This window comes from Canis lupus, chromosome 7 (genome assembly GCF_048164855.1).
Source record: "Canis lupus baileyi chromosome 7, mCanLup2.hap1, whole genome shotgun sequence".
Lineage (NCBI taxonomy): Eukaryota > Metazoa > Chordata > Mammalia > Carnivora > Canidae > Canis > Canis lupus.
This window is the reverse complement of record NC_132844.1, coordinates 64,717,829-64,731,783: the sequence shown is the minus strand read 5'-3', so window position 1 is coordinate 64,731,783 and position 13,955 is coordinate 64,717,829. Positions and strand designations below refer to the sequence as shown.

The 13,955-nt window shown below is 38.2% G+C and overlaps 1 protein-coding gene across 3 annotated transcripts in view; it reads left to right on the top strand.

Annotated features, from left to right (window-relative positions):
- Positions 1-13,955, top strand: part of DNAH8 (dynein axonemal heavy chain 8) — a 364,549-nt gene that overhangs the window by 230,531 nt on the left and 120,063 nt on the right. For all 3 annotated transcript variants that reach the window (XM_072833179.1, XM_072833178.1, XM_072833180.1), the window contains exon 63: positions 5,007-5,160. In XM_072833179.1, the coding sequence (XP_072689280.1) occupies positions 5,007-5,160 (154 nt within the window). The remainder of the gene's footprint in view (positions 1-5,006; positions 5,161-13,955) is intronic.

The window sequence follows — 13,955 nt, the reverse complement described above, 5'->3', positions numbered from 1 at the left end:
ACAAAATAAAAAAAACAGATGAGAAAATAAAATAATAACACCCTGGAAGTACCTCTCAGGTCCTGTCCCAGTCATTACCCTCTTAAGGCTAACCATATTCTGACTTCTAAACCCATGTAATTTTACCTATTCTTGAACTTTCTATCAATCAAATGCTATGGAATCTACTCTTTTATGTCCAGCTTCTGTTGCTTGTATTATGTTTGTGAGGTTCATCCATGATGCTACATGTACCCATAGTTTGTTCCCTTTTATTGTTGTATAGACTCCCACTGTATCACATATTATCACAATTTGTTTACCTGTTGTACTGTTGATAAGCATTTGTGGGGGTTTTTTGGCAAGTAGAGCTGTAACAAATATTCTTGCACATGACTGCGGATACTTCCAGAGATAGAATTGCTGGGTATGGAGTATACATATATTCAGCTTTAGTCCATCTGAGGAGCTGTTTTCCACAGTGGTTCTACCAATTTACACATCCACCAGCAGCTCCTGAGAGTTTCAGTTGTTCTATCCTGGCGCACCTTTGGCACCATATGCGTCTTTTTTACTTCAGCAACTCTGGTGGTTGTGTAGTGGTATGTCTCTTGTAGCTTCAGTTGGCATTTCCTGTGACTAGTAATGTTGAGCATATTTTCACTTCTTATTGGCCATTTGGACAGTCTCTCTTGTGAAATATCTGTGTATGTCCTTTGCTTGTTTTTTTTTTTTTTTTTTTTTATGATGAGGGTGTGATTCTTTCTCATTGATTTTTAGGAGTTCTTTATATGTTTTGAATATAATTCCATTGTCAGTGTGTATTACACTTATCTTCCCCAAGTCATTGGTTTACCTTTTCACTCCCAGTGGATCTTACTTTTTAAAAAATATTTTCTTTATTTATTTGAGAGAGAGAGAGAGAAAGAGAGAGAAAGAGAGAACATGAGCAGTGTTGGGAGGGGCAGAAGGACAGGGAGAAGCAGACTCCCGCTGAGCAGAGAGCCTGACATGGGGCTCGATCCGAGATCATGACCCGAGCTGAAGGCAGGAGCTTAACCAACTGAGACATCCAGGCACCCCTTAACTTTAATGAAACTTAAGCTATTGATTTTTTTCTCTTTATTTTAGTGCTCTTTGTATTCTGTTTAAAAAATGCTCATTTACCTTTGTTTACCTATGAAGATATTCTCCTGTGATTTCCTTCACATTTGCAAATAAAATGTACTCTTTTTAGAACTATAACCCACCTAGAATTTATTTTCTTATAAAGTCTAAGGGAAGAGTTAAGATTATATTTTTCAATATAGCTATCCAGCCACTCCAACTCCATTATTGAAAAGGTCATGTTTTTCCCGACACATTACAATGTCATTTCTTTCCCATCAGTCAACTGATCATGTCTGTGACTACAGTCTGCTCCACTGATTTATCTATCTTTGTACTATTACCAGCTGTTTTAATTACTGTAGTTTTAATATGTCTTGGAAAACTTTTCTTCTTCAGGATTGTCTTGAATATTTGGCCTTTTGTATTTCCTGATAAATTTTAGGTCCCTTTTTATTTTTTTTATTTTTTATTTTTTTTATTTTTTAATTTTTTTTTTAATTTTTATTTATTTATGATAGTCACAGAGAGAGGCAGAGACATAGGCAGAGGGAGAAGCAGGCTCCATGCACAGGGAGCCCGATGTGGGATTCGATCCCGGGTCTCCAGGATCGCGCCCTGGGCCAAAGGCAGGCGCCAAACCGCTGCGCCACCCAGGGATCCCTTAGGTCCCTTTTTAAATTAACAATTTATACACACCACTCTGCTACCAAATAGATTAAAAAAATTTATCAAGGTACAAATTATAAGAGCAATTAAGAAACATAAAACATCAAATGTCTAGAGATTATGTAAATTAAATTAAGTCAGTTGTCAACATTTAAAAATTGGGAGATTTCACGTAAAAGATGGATTTCTGACTCCCCTTGAAACAGTTGGAAGATCTAGCAACACTGTGCCTACATTCCCCGGTGGCTGGATCTGAGAATAGCTGCCTCCTTCTATGGGGCATACAGTCTTCTAGTTTGTATTTTGTATAATTGTATTTTCTTGTCTGTATTCTTTTTTAAAAAAGATTTTATTTATTTATTCATGAGAGACAGAGAGAGAAAGAGAGAGAGAGAGAGAGGGAGAGGCAGAGACATAGGCAGAGGGAGAAGCAAGCTCCATGCAGGGAGCCCAATGTGGGACTCGATCCCGGGACTCCAGGATCATGCCCCGGGCTGAAGGCAGGCACTAAACCACTGAGCCACTCAGGGATCCTCTTGGTGTTTGTATTCTTGATGCTCCGGCACTGGGTCTTGCTGACTGCCCACCCCACCACCCCCAGGGCAAGGCAGTTCTTAGAGACAGCTAATGGCTGCTCCAGTAGGATACCTTTCATAGGTAAGCCAACCAGTCTAGAGCTCATACTCTGAACCATTACCATCTGTCTGGCTTTATACACCAGGAAGCAAGATTGCTATGCCCTAATCACTCCAGAGCCAAGGACTAGTAATGGGGGACAGTATCTATGCCCCAGAGCCCACTGAAATTATTCAAACAAGCCAATCCTAAATCTGTTTATCCTACCTGGCTTTACCTTCCTCACAGAAACCAGAAAAGGTTGTGGCCCATGGTTCCCCTCCTTCCACCTCCTGACTGATCCTGATGCTTCCCCATGCAGCCCTTTATGGTGTGGCATATTCCTTCCTGTTCCTTGGGATCCATGACTACAAGCTTCTTCCTTCATGGCAGTCCTTTGTATATCTGTTGTCTCTTACCATAAAGAGACAAAAAATCCTGGAAGCATTTTAAAACAGCAGGGAAAGTGGGAGTAGAGAGGAGTCCATGGGGACAATTTAGAGTAGGACTTTTTATAGTCCCTAGTATATTGATAGGACTTAGCAACAGATCGAATATGCAGTAAAGAAGAGGTAAGAAGAAAGTCTAGAATGATATACCTAGTTTCTCTAGGAGTACTTATCACACTCTAGTACCAAAACGCTTGTTCACTCCTCTGTCTCCTTCACTAGACTGTGAGCTCCCTGGTGATGGACCACTGTAACCTTTGTCTCATCTACCATTACTATCAAGTGGGTACTTTTAACCAACGCCATAAAAACATGTTGAACAAATGACCACTTTTAAGGGGGTAAAATGAGAATTCAGTCTGATACATGCAGAGAGTGAAAACTCGCATAACACTCCATTTCCATAGTTAATTAGACTCATAGGTGTGGAATTCAGGAATGGGTTCTGAAAATGTCAGCACAGAAGACTCAGTGGAGAGAACACTTTTAAGGTAATGAGGAATATGAGTAGGGTGCATAATGAGAAGAGATGGTTAAGGGAAGAACCCCGGGGTCTCCAACATAGAGAAAGGGGACTTACTTTCAATGGAAAGTGAGAAGAAGAGGCAAGGCAGAGAGGAGGAAATGCAGAGTGGTTTCCAGAAACCAAGGAGGTAGAGAATTAGCCTGAAAGCATTGATTAGGTTAAGACATGAAAAGTGATAGCTAATAGCATGTTAACACTTTCAGTGGAATGATGAGTACAGAGCCATGTTGCATTAAGGAAATGAAGAAGCAAAGGTGGCAAGTTACAAGCTCCACAAAGAGCTTCTCTCTGAAAGAAAGAAGTGAGAGAGGCCCTGACCTAGAGAGGGGTTGTTGGGACTGTGTCTATATATCTCAAAAGCAGTACATAACCTTCAGTTTAATAATAATAATAATAATAATAATAACAACAATAACCCCAAACCATGCCAAAATGGTTCTATGACTTCATTGCCTGGATGATTCAGACACTGGTCAGTCCAACAGCCCCAGGCCAAACCACTTCTGCAGGAAGGTATGGGATATGTTACTCTCACAGGTGTACCTACATCTCAGCAAGCCATTTTACTAGTTTCTCCTTTTAACGAGTGTCTCCCTTGGGAATTATTTTGAAAGGTATGTATATTCTTTCAATGGAGTTCTTTTTACCAAAGTCTACGAGACTTTGTATTGTAGTGCCACTCAGAAGTGGGTAGAGTTTAAAATCAGCTATTTATTCACTTGAGTGCACTTAAGCTGAGTCATCTGTAATGCCCACAGCAGGCTTTACAAACAGATATCATCCTCATTTTGCAGAGGAGGAAACAGAAGCTGAGAAATGTGAAGAAACATTTCCAAAGCTGCACAGTGGGAATTTGAACGCAGATCCTTCTGGTTCCAATGCCTATGGTCTTTCCACTAGACCCTGTGGCTTACATGGAGCTCCCTATTACTTGCACTGTACAACCTCCTTCAAATGAGGGTGTCTGTGTTGTCAATCTATTCATAGGATTTATACGCAACACTTCAGAAAATGTCTGCTTTATTTCTGCACAACACATCACCTCCAGTAGCATATACATTTAGTAGAAAACAGAGTGAACACCAGGATCTTCTTGTCATAATCTGTAACTACATAATTATAACATTTCAATTATTTATAACACATTGCATAATGCATCTTCTGTAGGCTGTCTCTGTGTTTAGCCATTTACTGGGATACACAAATTACCACTATATATAATTTATTACTAATTTTATTTATAATTTATCTGCTTTCTTACCAATCCAAACTCATCCAAGTTTCAGATTAGTTTTAAATATTATGTGTATGTTCACTTGGGCAAAATGAGTTGTGGAAGACTCTCAGCTTGCAGAGAAAAGTTCATTTCTGAATTTCTAACTACTCTTTATGAGTCACTTCTGCTGAATTCCCATTTCTCACTTCTCCAGTTAAATAAAACATACTTGCTTTGAATGATAACATAGTTATTTCATTATAACCTCTTTTTTTTTTTTTAAAGCAGGCACTCTTACTTAATATCTCTTGGAGCAGGTGCGTGCTCTAACTACCATAGGCTATATTGTCTTTTGAAATAAATGATATATATATATATATATATATATATATATATATATATATATATAATATTTTAATTTTAAGTTTCCTACCACCCTTTTTAGGTCTTATAATGTAAGTAATCTAACAGAGGACTTAAAAGGTCTGTACAAAGTTGCTGGTGCTGATGGAAAAGGTATCACCTTCATCTTTACTGACAACGAAATAAAAGATGAGGCATTTCTGGAATATCTTAACAACCTGTTATCTTCAGGAGAGGTAGGTCTCAAAAGTAGAGAAAAAGTTCATATTTTAAAAATGTAAATTATATTTAAACAGAAAAAGCAGCAACTCTTCACAAGTAAGGGCATTTGACATACATTTTTCATTTTAGAAATGATTAATGTACAAGATTTGGTAGATTTTTTGGAAAAACTACATGTGAGATTAATACTGCCCACTTCCAGATTTTTTTGTATGCTTTGTTCCATTTTAAATATGATTGCTGGTTTATTTCATCAGTCTTCAGTTTAGTCCTGTAATTTATTTTAGAAGAATCAAAGTATGTAACTAATAGTCAGTGGTATAAAAGAGATGAAAGAGTTTGGCCAGCTCTAAGTAGATGGTTGTGTCACCACTTCTGACACCATATTTATCAGCACTTCCATGATCACTCACATGCTTGGTGCTTCATTAGAAGGACTCATGGGATTCAGCAGATGGTTGTACTCATGTCTAAGATTTATCACAGCAGCACAGCAAGGATTCGCAGCCTGATCAATATAGAAAAAGACACATCAGGTGGAATCTGGAGAAATCTATGTGAGGGCTTTGTATGTTCTCACCAAAAGGGTCATACAGAATGTGCTTCCCCTCCAGCAGTGAAGTGCAGTAACTCCTGTACTGTGTTCCATCCAGGGAAGCCTGTTTGAAATTCAGAGTTCAACTGTTTTATTGGGGCTAGTCTGGTTGTCACTCCCTGCCTAGACACGGCTGCCAAAATTCCAGGCTCCCAGAAGGAAAGCAGATGTTCACTATATATCACAATGTTTGTATAAATAGTCCAGGCACAGAACAATCTTATTAGTAATGGAGGAGACATTAAAAAAACAGGTTCCCAAATGATGGGCAAGTACTAGTCCTGCAAGCGTACTCTTCTCAAAATCAGGCCCACTGGGTTAACTTTTCCCTGCACAATGGTGAGAGGACTTCTGCAGGATAATGGCATAGGGAAATCCTAAATTCACCTCCTCCCACAGAAGCAGTTTACATTACATATGGATTATTTCCTTTTTTAAAAATTTTTATTTATTTATGATAGTCACACAGAGAGAGAGAGAGGCAGAGACATAGGCAGAGGGAGAAGCAGGCTCCATGCACCGGGAGCCCGATGTGGGATTTGATCTCGGGTCTCCAGGATCGCGCCCTGGGCCAAAGGCAGGCGCCAAACCGCTGCGCCACCCAGGGATCCCTATTTCCTTTTTTTATTTTTATTTTTTTTTTATTTTTTTATTTTTTGTTTTTTTTTTTTTCCTATTTCCTTTTTTTAAAATTGGAGTTCAATTTGCCAACATATAGCATAACACCCAGTGCTCATCCTATCAAGTGCCCCCCTCAGTGCAGTCACCCCCACCCTCTGCCCACCTCCCTTTCCACCACCCCAGTTCATTTCCCAGTTAGGAGTCTCTCATGTTCTGTCTCATATGGATTATTTCCCTTGGAAAAAGATCTGAAAGCTAGATAAACCACATCTCCACAACAAAGATAAAAAGACTACATCAAGATAGGTAGAAGAGGCAAAGACACAGTCTGCCAAAAACCTCACCCTCAGCATGGTGACATACAGTAGGGAGGGCTCTCACAAATGTGGAGCTTCTCCTGGAGGAGTGAGGGGTTGGTGCCTCATATCAGGAACCCCAATCCCAAGAATATACACCAGAGAGACAAGCCCCCAAAATGTCTAGCTTAGAAAACCAATGTGGACAAAAAAGAAGAAAGAAAAAAGAAAAAGAAAGAAAAGAAAGAAAAAAAGAAAACCAAGGGCCTGATATCCAATGACCCAAAGTGCTATGGAAAACTGAGATTCACTTCTAAAGGGCTCCCTTATAGTTTTACCCCAAGATACAGCCAAACAAACAAACAAACAAACCCCAACAGTTTGAAAAGTGCCTAAATTGGATTTGAAGGAGATTCATTTACTAATCTCGAAGTATCAGCTAGAGAGGCAGAGGAGAGTTGAAAGTCTCCCCAGAGATGGAGTGCCTGGTTGATGCCAGTTTTGTACTTTCTATCTACCCTGCCTGCACAGATGAGCAAGCTTAGACAAGGCACCCTCCTGCCACCTTGCTAAGGTAGGCAGGGGTGAATGAATGGTCAGTACTATCCCATATCTTCTTTAAGCTGGAAAATTTGGTGGTTTGTAGCACTCCCCTGCTCCCTGGCTGGGGCAGATGACCATGAATGTGGCCATCATCTGCTCTCTAGGTAAGGCCAGCAAGCATGTGTGTTTATGACACTCCCTCATCCCCTGGCTGGGGCTGGCAAGTTCAAGTGGTCAAAACATTCTAACACTCTGGTCTAAAGCTGGTGCACACACTCAGACAAGGCACTCACCTGCTGCAGTCCTGAGGCCCATGGATACATGCAGTTAAACATTTTCCTGCTGCCTTTCTGAAGCTAGCAAGTATGCCCCTTGTATACACTCTCCAGCTGCTGTGTTAAGGCTGGCTGGCTTGGGCAATCTACTTGGGGATGCCCCTTGATTGCCTGATGCTGGTGACCAACGGGACTGGCATTCTCAGCTCCATAGGAATGTAATGTTGGAAAGACAGTTCTTGGCAGGCCACCATATCCAGTACACTGCACAGATAGCCAACTGAAACACAACCCCAGTCTTCCTGTGAAAGGGGCCTATTTACTTAGCTTGGAGCTTCTGCCAGAAGGCTTTATGTTTCTTACACATCTAGAGACTGAAGAGATACCCAAAGGGAATGTAAGCAGGAAGATATCATCCTTCCATAAACCCTTGGCCTTGCTATAGATCAGCAAGACCTCCTGGAAAGGGCCTTATACTTTGTCTGGAGCCCCAACTTTTGCAATCTGGAGAGAACTCCTAGTCTGGAGGACAGAGGGATCATGATTATGGCCCTACAGGACTGTGTGTATTTGCATACTTTAAAAGCTTCTGCCTGAAGATCTAAATTCCAATCAACCTGAAACTAAGTATGAAAGGAGATTACTCCCCCTTGGAACACTGACTAGTCTTGATGCACCCTCAACAGCAGGGACATATCAACAGTAAATCAGGTGGTTTAGGTAACCAAAAAGTTTTGTGAGATAACCAAGAGCTAGGGCAAAGATGAATGAGAAAGTCCATCACGTACATAAGGCCACTGTTTAGAGACTGGGAAAGGTAGCTGTTTTGCCTCATAGAAATGCACAGAGTGAAACAAAACGAGGAAAGAGGGAAATATGTTCCAAATGAAAGACAAAAACCTCAGAAAAAGACCTTGATGATATAGAGATAAGTAATCTACTTGATAAAGAATTCAAAGTAACGGTCATAAAGATGCTCACTGAACTCATGAGGAGAATGGATGAACACAGAGAGAACTTTAACAAAGATATAGAAAACATAAGAAAGTACCAAATAGAGGTCACAGAGCTGAGGAATTACAATAATAACTGAAAAAATACACAGGAATGGTTAAATGGCAGATTGGAAGAAGCGGAAGAGATCAGCAAACTGGAAGACAAAGCAGTGCAGATCAGACAGAGCAGCAAAAAGAAAATAAATGTAATGAAGATAACTTAAGGGACATATGAGACATATGATGTTGATCAAGTGGAACAAAATTTGCATTATAGGGGCCCAAAAGGAGAAGAGAGAGAAAAGGGGGCAGAAGACTTATTTGAGGAAATAATGGCTGAAAATTTCCCTAACATGGGGAAAAAAAATAGACATCCAGGGCCAGGAAGCCCAGGGTTCCAAATAAGATGAACCCAAAGATATTCACATCAAGGCACATTATAATTAAAATGTCAAAGGTTAAAGATAAGAGGAAAATCTTTTTTTTCTACTTTTTTTTATTGGAGTTCAATTTGCCAACATATAACACCCAGTGCTCATCCCATCAAGTGCCCCCCTCAGTGCCCATCACCGAGTCACCCCTACCCCCTGCCCACCTCCCTTTCTACCACCCCTTGTTCGTTTCCCAGAGTTAGGAGTCTCTCGTGTTCTGTCTCCCTTTCCGATATTTCCCACTCATTTTTTCTCCTTTCCCCTTTATTCCCTTTCACTATTTTTCATATTCCCCAAATGAATCAGACCATATAATGTTTGTCCTTCTCTGATTGACTTATTTCACTCAGCATAATACCCTCCAGTTCCATCCATGTTGAAGCAAATGGTGGGTATTTGTCGTTTCTTATGGCTGAGTAATATTCCATTGTATACATATACCACATCTTCTTTATCCATTCATCTTTCGATGGACACTGAGGCTCCTTCCACAGTTTCGCTATTGTGGACATTGCTGCTATAAACATCAGGGTGCAGGTGTCCTGGGGTTTCACTGCATCTGTATCTTTGGGGTAAATCCCCAGCAGTGCAATTGCTGGGTTGTAGGGCAGGTCTATTTTTAACTCTTTGAGGAACCTCCACACAGTTTTCCAGAGTGGCTGCACTAGTTCACATTCCCACCAACAGTGCAAGAGGGTTCCCCTTTCTCCACATTCTCTCCAACATTTGTGGTTTCCTGCTGTGTTAATTTTCCCCATTCTCACTGGTATGAGGTGGTATCTCATTGTGATTTTGATTTGTATTTCCCTGATGGCAAATGAGGCGGAGCATTTTCTCATGTGCTTGTTGGCCATGTCTATGTCTTCCTCTGTGAGATTTCTGTTCATGTCTTTTGCCCATTTCATGATTGGATTGTTTGTTTCTTTGCTGTTGAGTTTAAGAAGCTCTTTATAGATCTTGGATACCAGTTCTTTATCTGATACATCATTTGCAAATATTTTCTTCCATTCTGTAGGTTGTCTTTTAGTTTTGTGGACTGTTTCTTTTGCTGTGCAAAAGCTTCTTATCTTGATGAAGTCCCAATAGTTAATTTTTGCTTTTGTTTCTCTTGCCTTCATGGATGTATCTTGCAAGAAGTTGCTGTGGCCAAGTTCAAAAAGGGTGTTGCCTGTGTTCTAAAAGGAAAATCTTAAAAGCAACAAGAGAAAAAACAAACTGTTACATATAAGGGAACCCTCCATTAAGTTATCAGCAAATTTACCAGCAGAAACTTTGCAGGCCAGAAGTAAGTGGCAAAGTGGCACTTTATTCAAAGTGCTAAAAGGAAAAAAAAAAACTTCCAACCAAGAATACTCTACACAGCAAGGTTACTATTCAGAATTGAAAGAGAGAAATATTTTTTCAGGTTAGAAGTTGAAGGAGTTCATCTCTACCAGACCAACTTTACAAGAAATAGTAAAGAGACTTCTTTAAGCTGAAAAGAAATGGCACTAATTAGTAGCAAGAAAGCATACAAAACATAAAAATATCACTGGAAAAGCTAAATATATAGTGAAGGGAATAAGTTAATCACTTATGAAACTACTATGAAGGTAGTAAAGGTAAAGGTGATAAATAACTAAAACTATAATAATCAGTTAAGGGATATAGAAAGATGTAAAATGTGACATCAAAGACATAAAACATGAGGGAAGGTAGTAAAACTAGCATTTTAGGAATGTGTTCAAATTTAAGTTTCTATCAAATTAAAACAGACTAATATATAATATATATTATTTATATATATATATATATATAAAATAATGTGAACCTCATAGTAACAACAGAGCAAAAACTTACAGTAAACACTCAAAAGAAAATGAGCAAGGAACCTAAACATAATCAGCCAGAAGGGATGAGAAAAAGAGAAGAAGAAAAGAACCAAGGGGAACTATGGAAACAGAAAACAAAATGGCAATCCGTAGATACCTGTCAAAAGCTAGTTTGAATGTAAGTGGAATAAATTATCTAATCCAAGACATAGAGTGGCTGAATGGATTAAAAAAAAAGACCCATCTATGTGCTGCTGCCTACAGGAGACCCACTTCAGAAGTAAGGACACAGATTGAAAATGAAGAGATGGAAAAAGATATTCAATGCAAATGGAAATGAAAAGAAACCTGGTATAGCTATATTTAGATCAGATAGAATAGATTTTATTAATTTTTTTAAAAGCACTCATTCATTCATTCATTCATTCATTCATTCAATTGAGACACACAGAGAGAGGCAGAGGGAGAAGCAGGCTCCCCATAGGGAGCCTGATGTGGGACTCGATCCCAGGACTCCCAGGATCATGACCTGAGCCAAAAGCAGATGCTCGGCCACTGAGCCACCCAGGTGCCCCTGAGAGAATAGATTTTAAAACAAAGACAATAACAAAAGATAAAGAGGGTATTACATAATGATAAAAAGTCAATCCAGTAAGAAGATATAACATCTATAAATGTATATGAACCAAACATAGGAGCACCAAAATATATAAAACAAATATCAACAGATCTAGAAGTAGAAATTGACAGCAGTGCAATAATAGTAAGGGACTTTAACACCCTACTTACATCAGTGGATGGATTATTAAAATAGAAAATCAGTAAGGAAATATCAGCCTTAAATGATATGCTAGACCATAGCATAATGGTTTTATAATGGTGGATTTAATACATATAGGACATTCCATCCCCAACAGCAGAACACACACTCTTCTCAAGCACACATGGAACATTCTCCAGGATACATCACATGTTAGGCCACAAAACAAGTCTTAATAAATTCAAGAAGATTGAAATCATATTAAGCACCTTTTTAGAACACAATTGTATGACACTAGAAATCAATTATAAGAGGAAAACTGGAAAGACTACAAATAAATGGAGACTACAAATAAACAGCATGTTACTGAATAATTACTGGATCATAGAAGAAATGAAAGGAGAAATTCAAAAAATACCTAGAGACAAATGAAAACAAATGTATAACATACCAAAACTTATGCCATGCAGCAAAAGTTGCTTTTAGAGGGAAGTTCATAGCAATATAGGCCTACCTCAAGAAATAAAAGAAATCTCACATAGACAATTTAACTTTACACCTACAGGAACTAGAAAATGAAACAAAAAGCCCAAAGTTAGTGGAAATAAGGAAACAATAAAGATCAGACTGGAAATAGAGACTAAGAAGACAATAGAAAAGATCAATGAAACTAAGAGCTGGTTCTTTGAACCAATAGGCAAAATGGACAAAACCTTTAGCTAGACTAAACAAGAAATAAAGAGGACTCAAAGAAAATCAGAAATGAAAGAGGGGAAGTTATAATTGATATGAAATAAATACAAGGGATCATGAGAGACTACTACAAACAATTATATATCAACAAATTGGGCAACCTAGAAGAAATGGATACATTTCTAGACACTTATGATATTTCCAGACCAAATCATGAAGAAATAGGAAATCCGAATAGATTACTAGGAAGGATGTTGAATCAGTAATCAAAAACCTACCAACAAACATCCAGGCCCAGAGGCTTTACCAGCCAATTCCACCAAACATTGAAGGAAGAGTTAGTCCTAATTCTTCTCAAACTCTTCTAAAAAGTTGAAGAGGAGGAACACTTACAAACTCATTCTACAAGGACAGACTTACCCTGATACCAAAGCCAGAAAAAGACACCACAAGAAAAGAAAATTACAGGCTAATGTCCCTGATGAACACAGATGCAAAAATCCTCAATAAAATAACAAACTGAATTCAACAATACAGCAAAAGGATTATACACCATGATCAAGTGGGATTTACTCAAGGGATGCGAGGATGGTTCAATATTCACATCAATCAACATAATACATCACATTAACAAAATGAAAGACAATCATATCATCACAACAGATGCATAAAAAACATTTGACAAAATTCAACATCTATTTTATGATTAAAACTTGCAACAATGTGGAATGGACCTCAAAATAATAAAGACCGTATATGATAAACTCACAGATAATATCATACTTAACAAGAAGTTTTTTCTTAGGCAAGATAAAAAAATAAAAAGCATCCAAATTGGAAAGAAAGAAGCAAAATTGTATTTATACATGACATGATATTATATAGAGAAAACCCTAAATGCTCCACCAAAAAACTGTTAGAATACACCAGTTCAGTTTCAGGATACAAGAATCATACATGCAGAAATTGATTGCATTTGCTCTAATAATGAGCTATCAGAAAGAGAAATCAAGAAAACAATGGCATTTACAATTACATAAAAAAAGAATAAAGTACTTAGGAATAAATTTAATCAAAGAGGTGAAAGACCTGTGGACTGAAAACTGTAAAACATTGTTGAAAGAAATGAGGAAGACACAAATACATGGAAAGATATTTTTTCTCATGGACTGGAAAAATTAATATTGTTAAAATGTCCATAATGTCCAAAGCCATCTACAAATGCAATGCAATAGTTATCAAAATTCCAATGGCATTTTATATAGATATAGAACGAAGGATTCTAAAACTTCTGTGGAAACACAAAAGACCTTGAATAGCCAATATTGAGAAAAAAGAACAAAAATGGAAATACCATGATCTCTGGTTATAAACTGTACTGCAAAGCTATAGTGATCAAAACAGTGTGGTATTGCTATAAAAATAGGCACAGAGATCAACAGAACAGAATAGAGGGCTCAGAAAAAAACCCCACACATATATGATCAACTTATGACAAAGGAGCCATGAATATACAATGGGGAAAGGACAATCTCTTCAATAAATGGTGTTGGGAAAACTGGACGGCCACATGCAGAAGCAGGAAACTGTACCACTACCTTCCACTGTGCATAAAAATTAATTAATAATGGATTAAAGATTTGAATGTGAGACCTGAAACTATAAAACTCCTAGAAGAAAATGTAAGTGGTAAGCTTCCCAACATTGTTCTTAGCAATGTTTTTATGAATTTGACTCTAAAAGCAAGGGAAACTAATGGAAAAATAAACAAATGGGATGATATTAAACG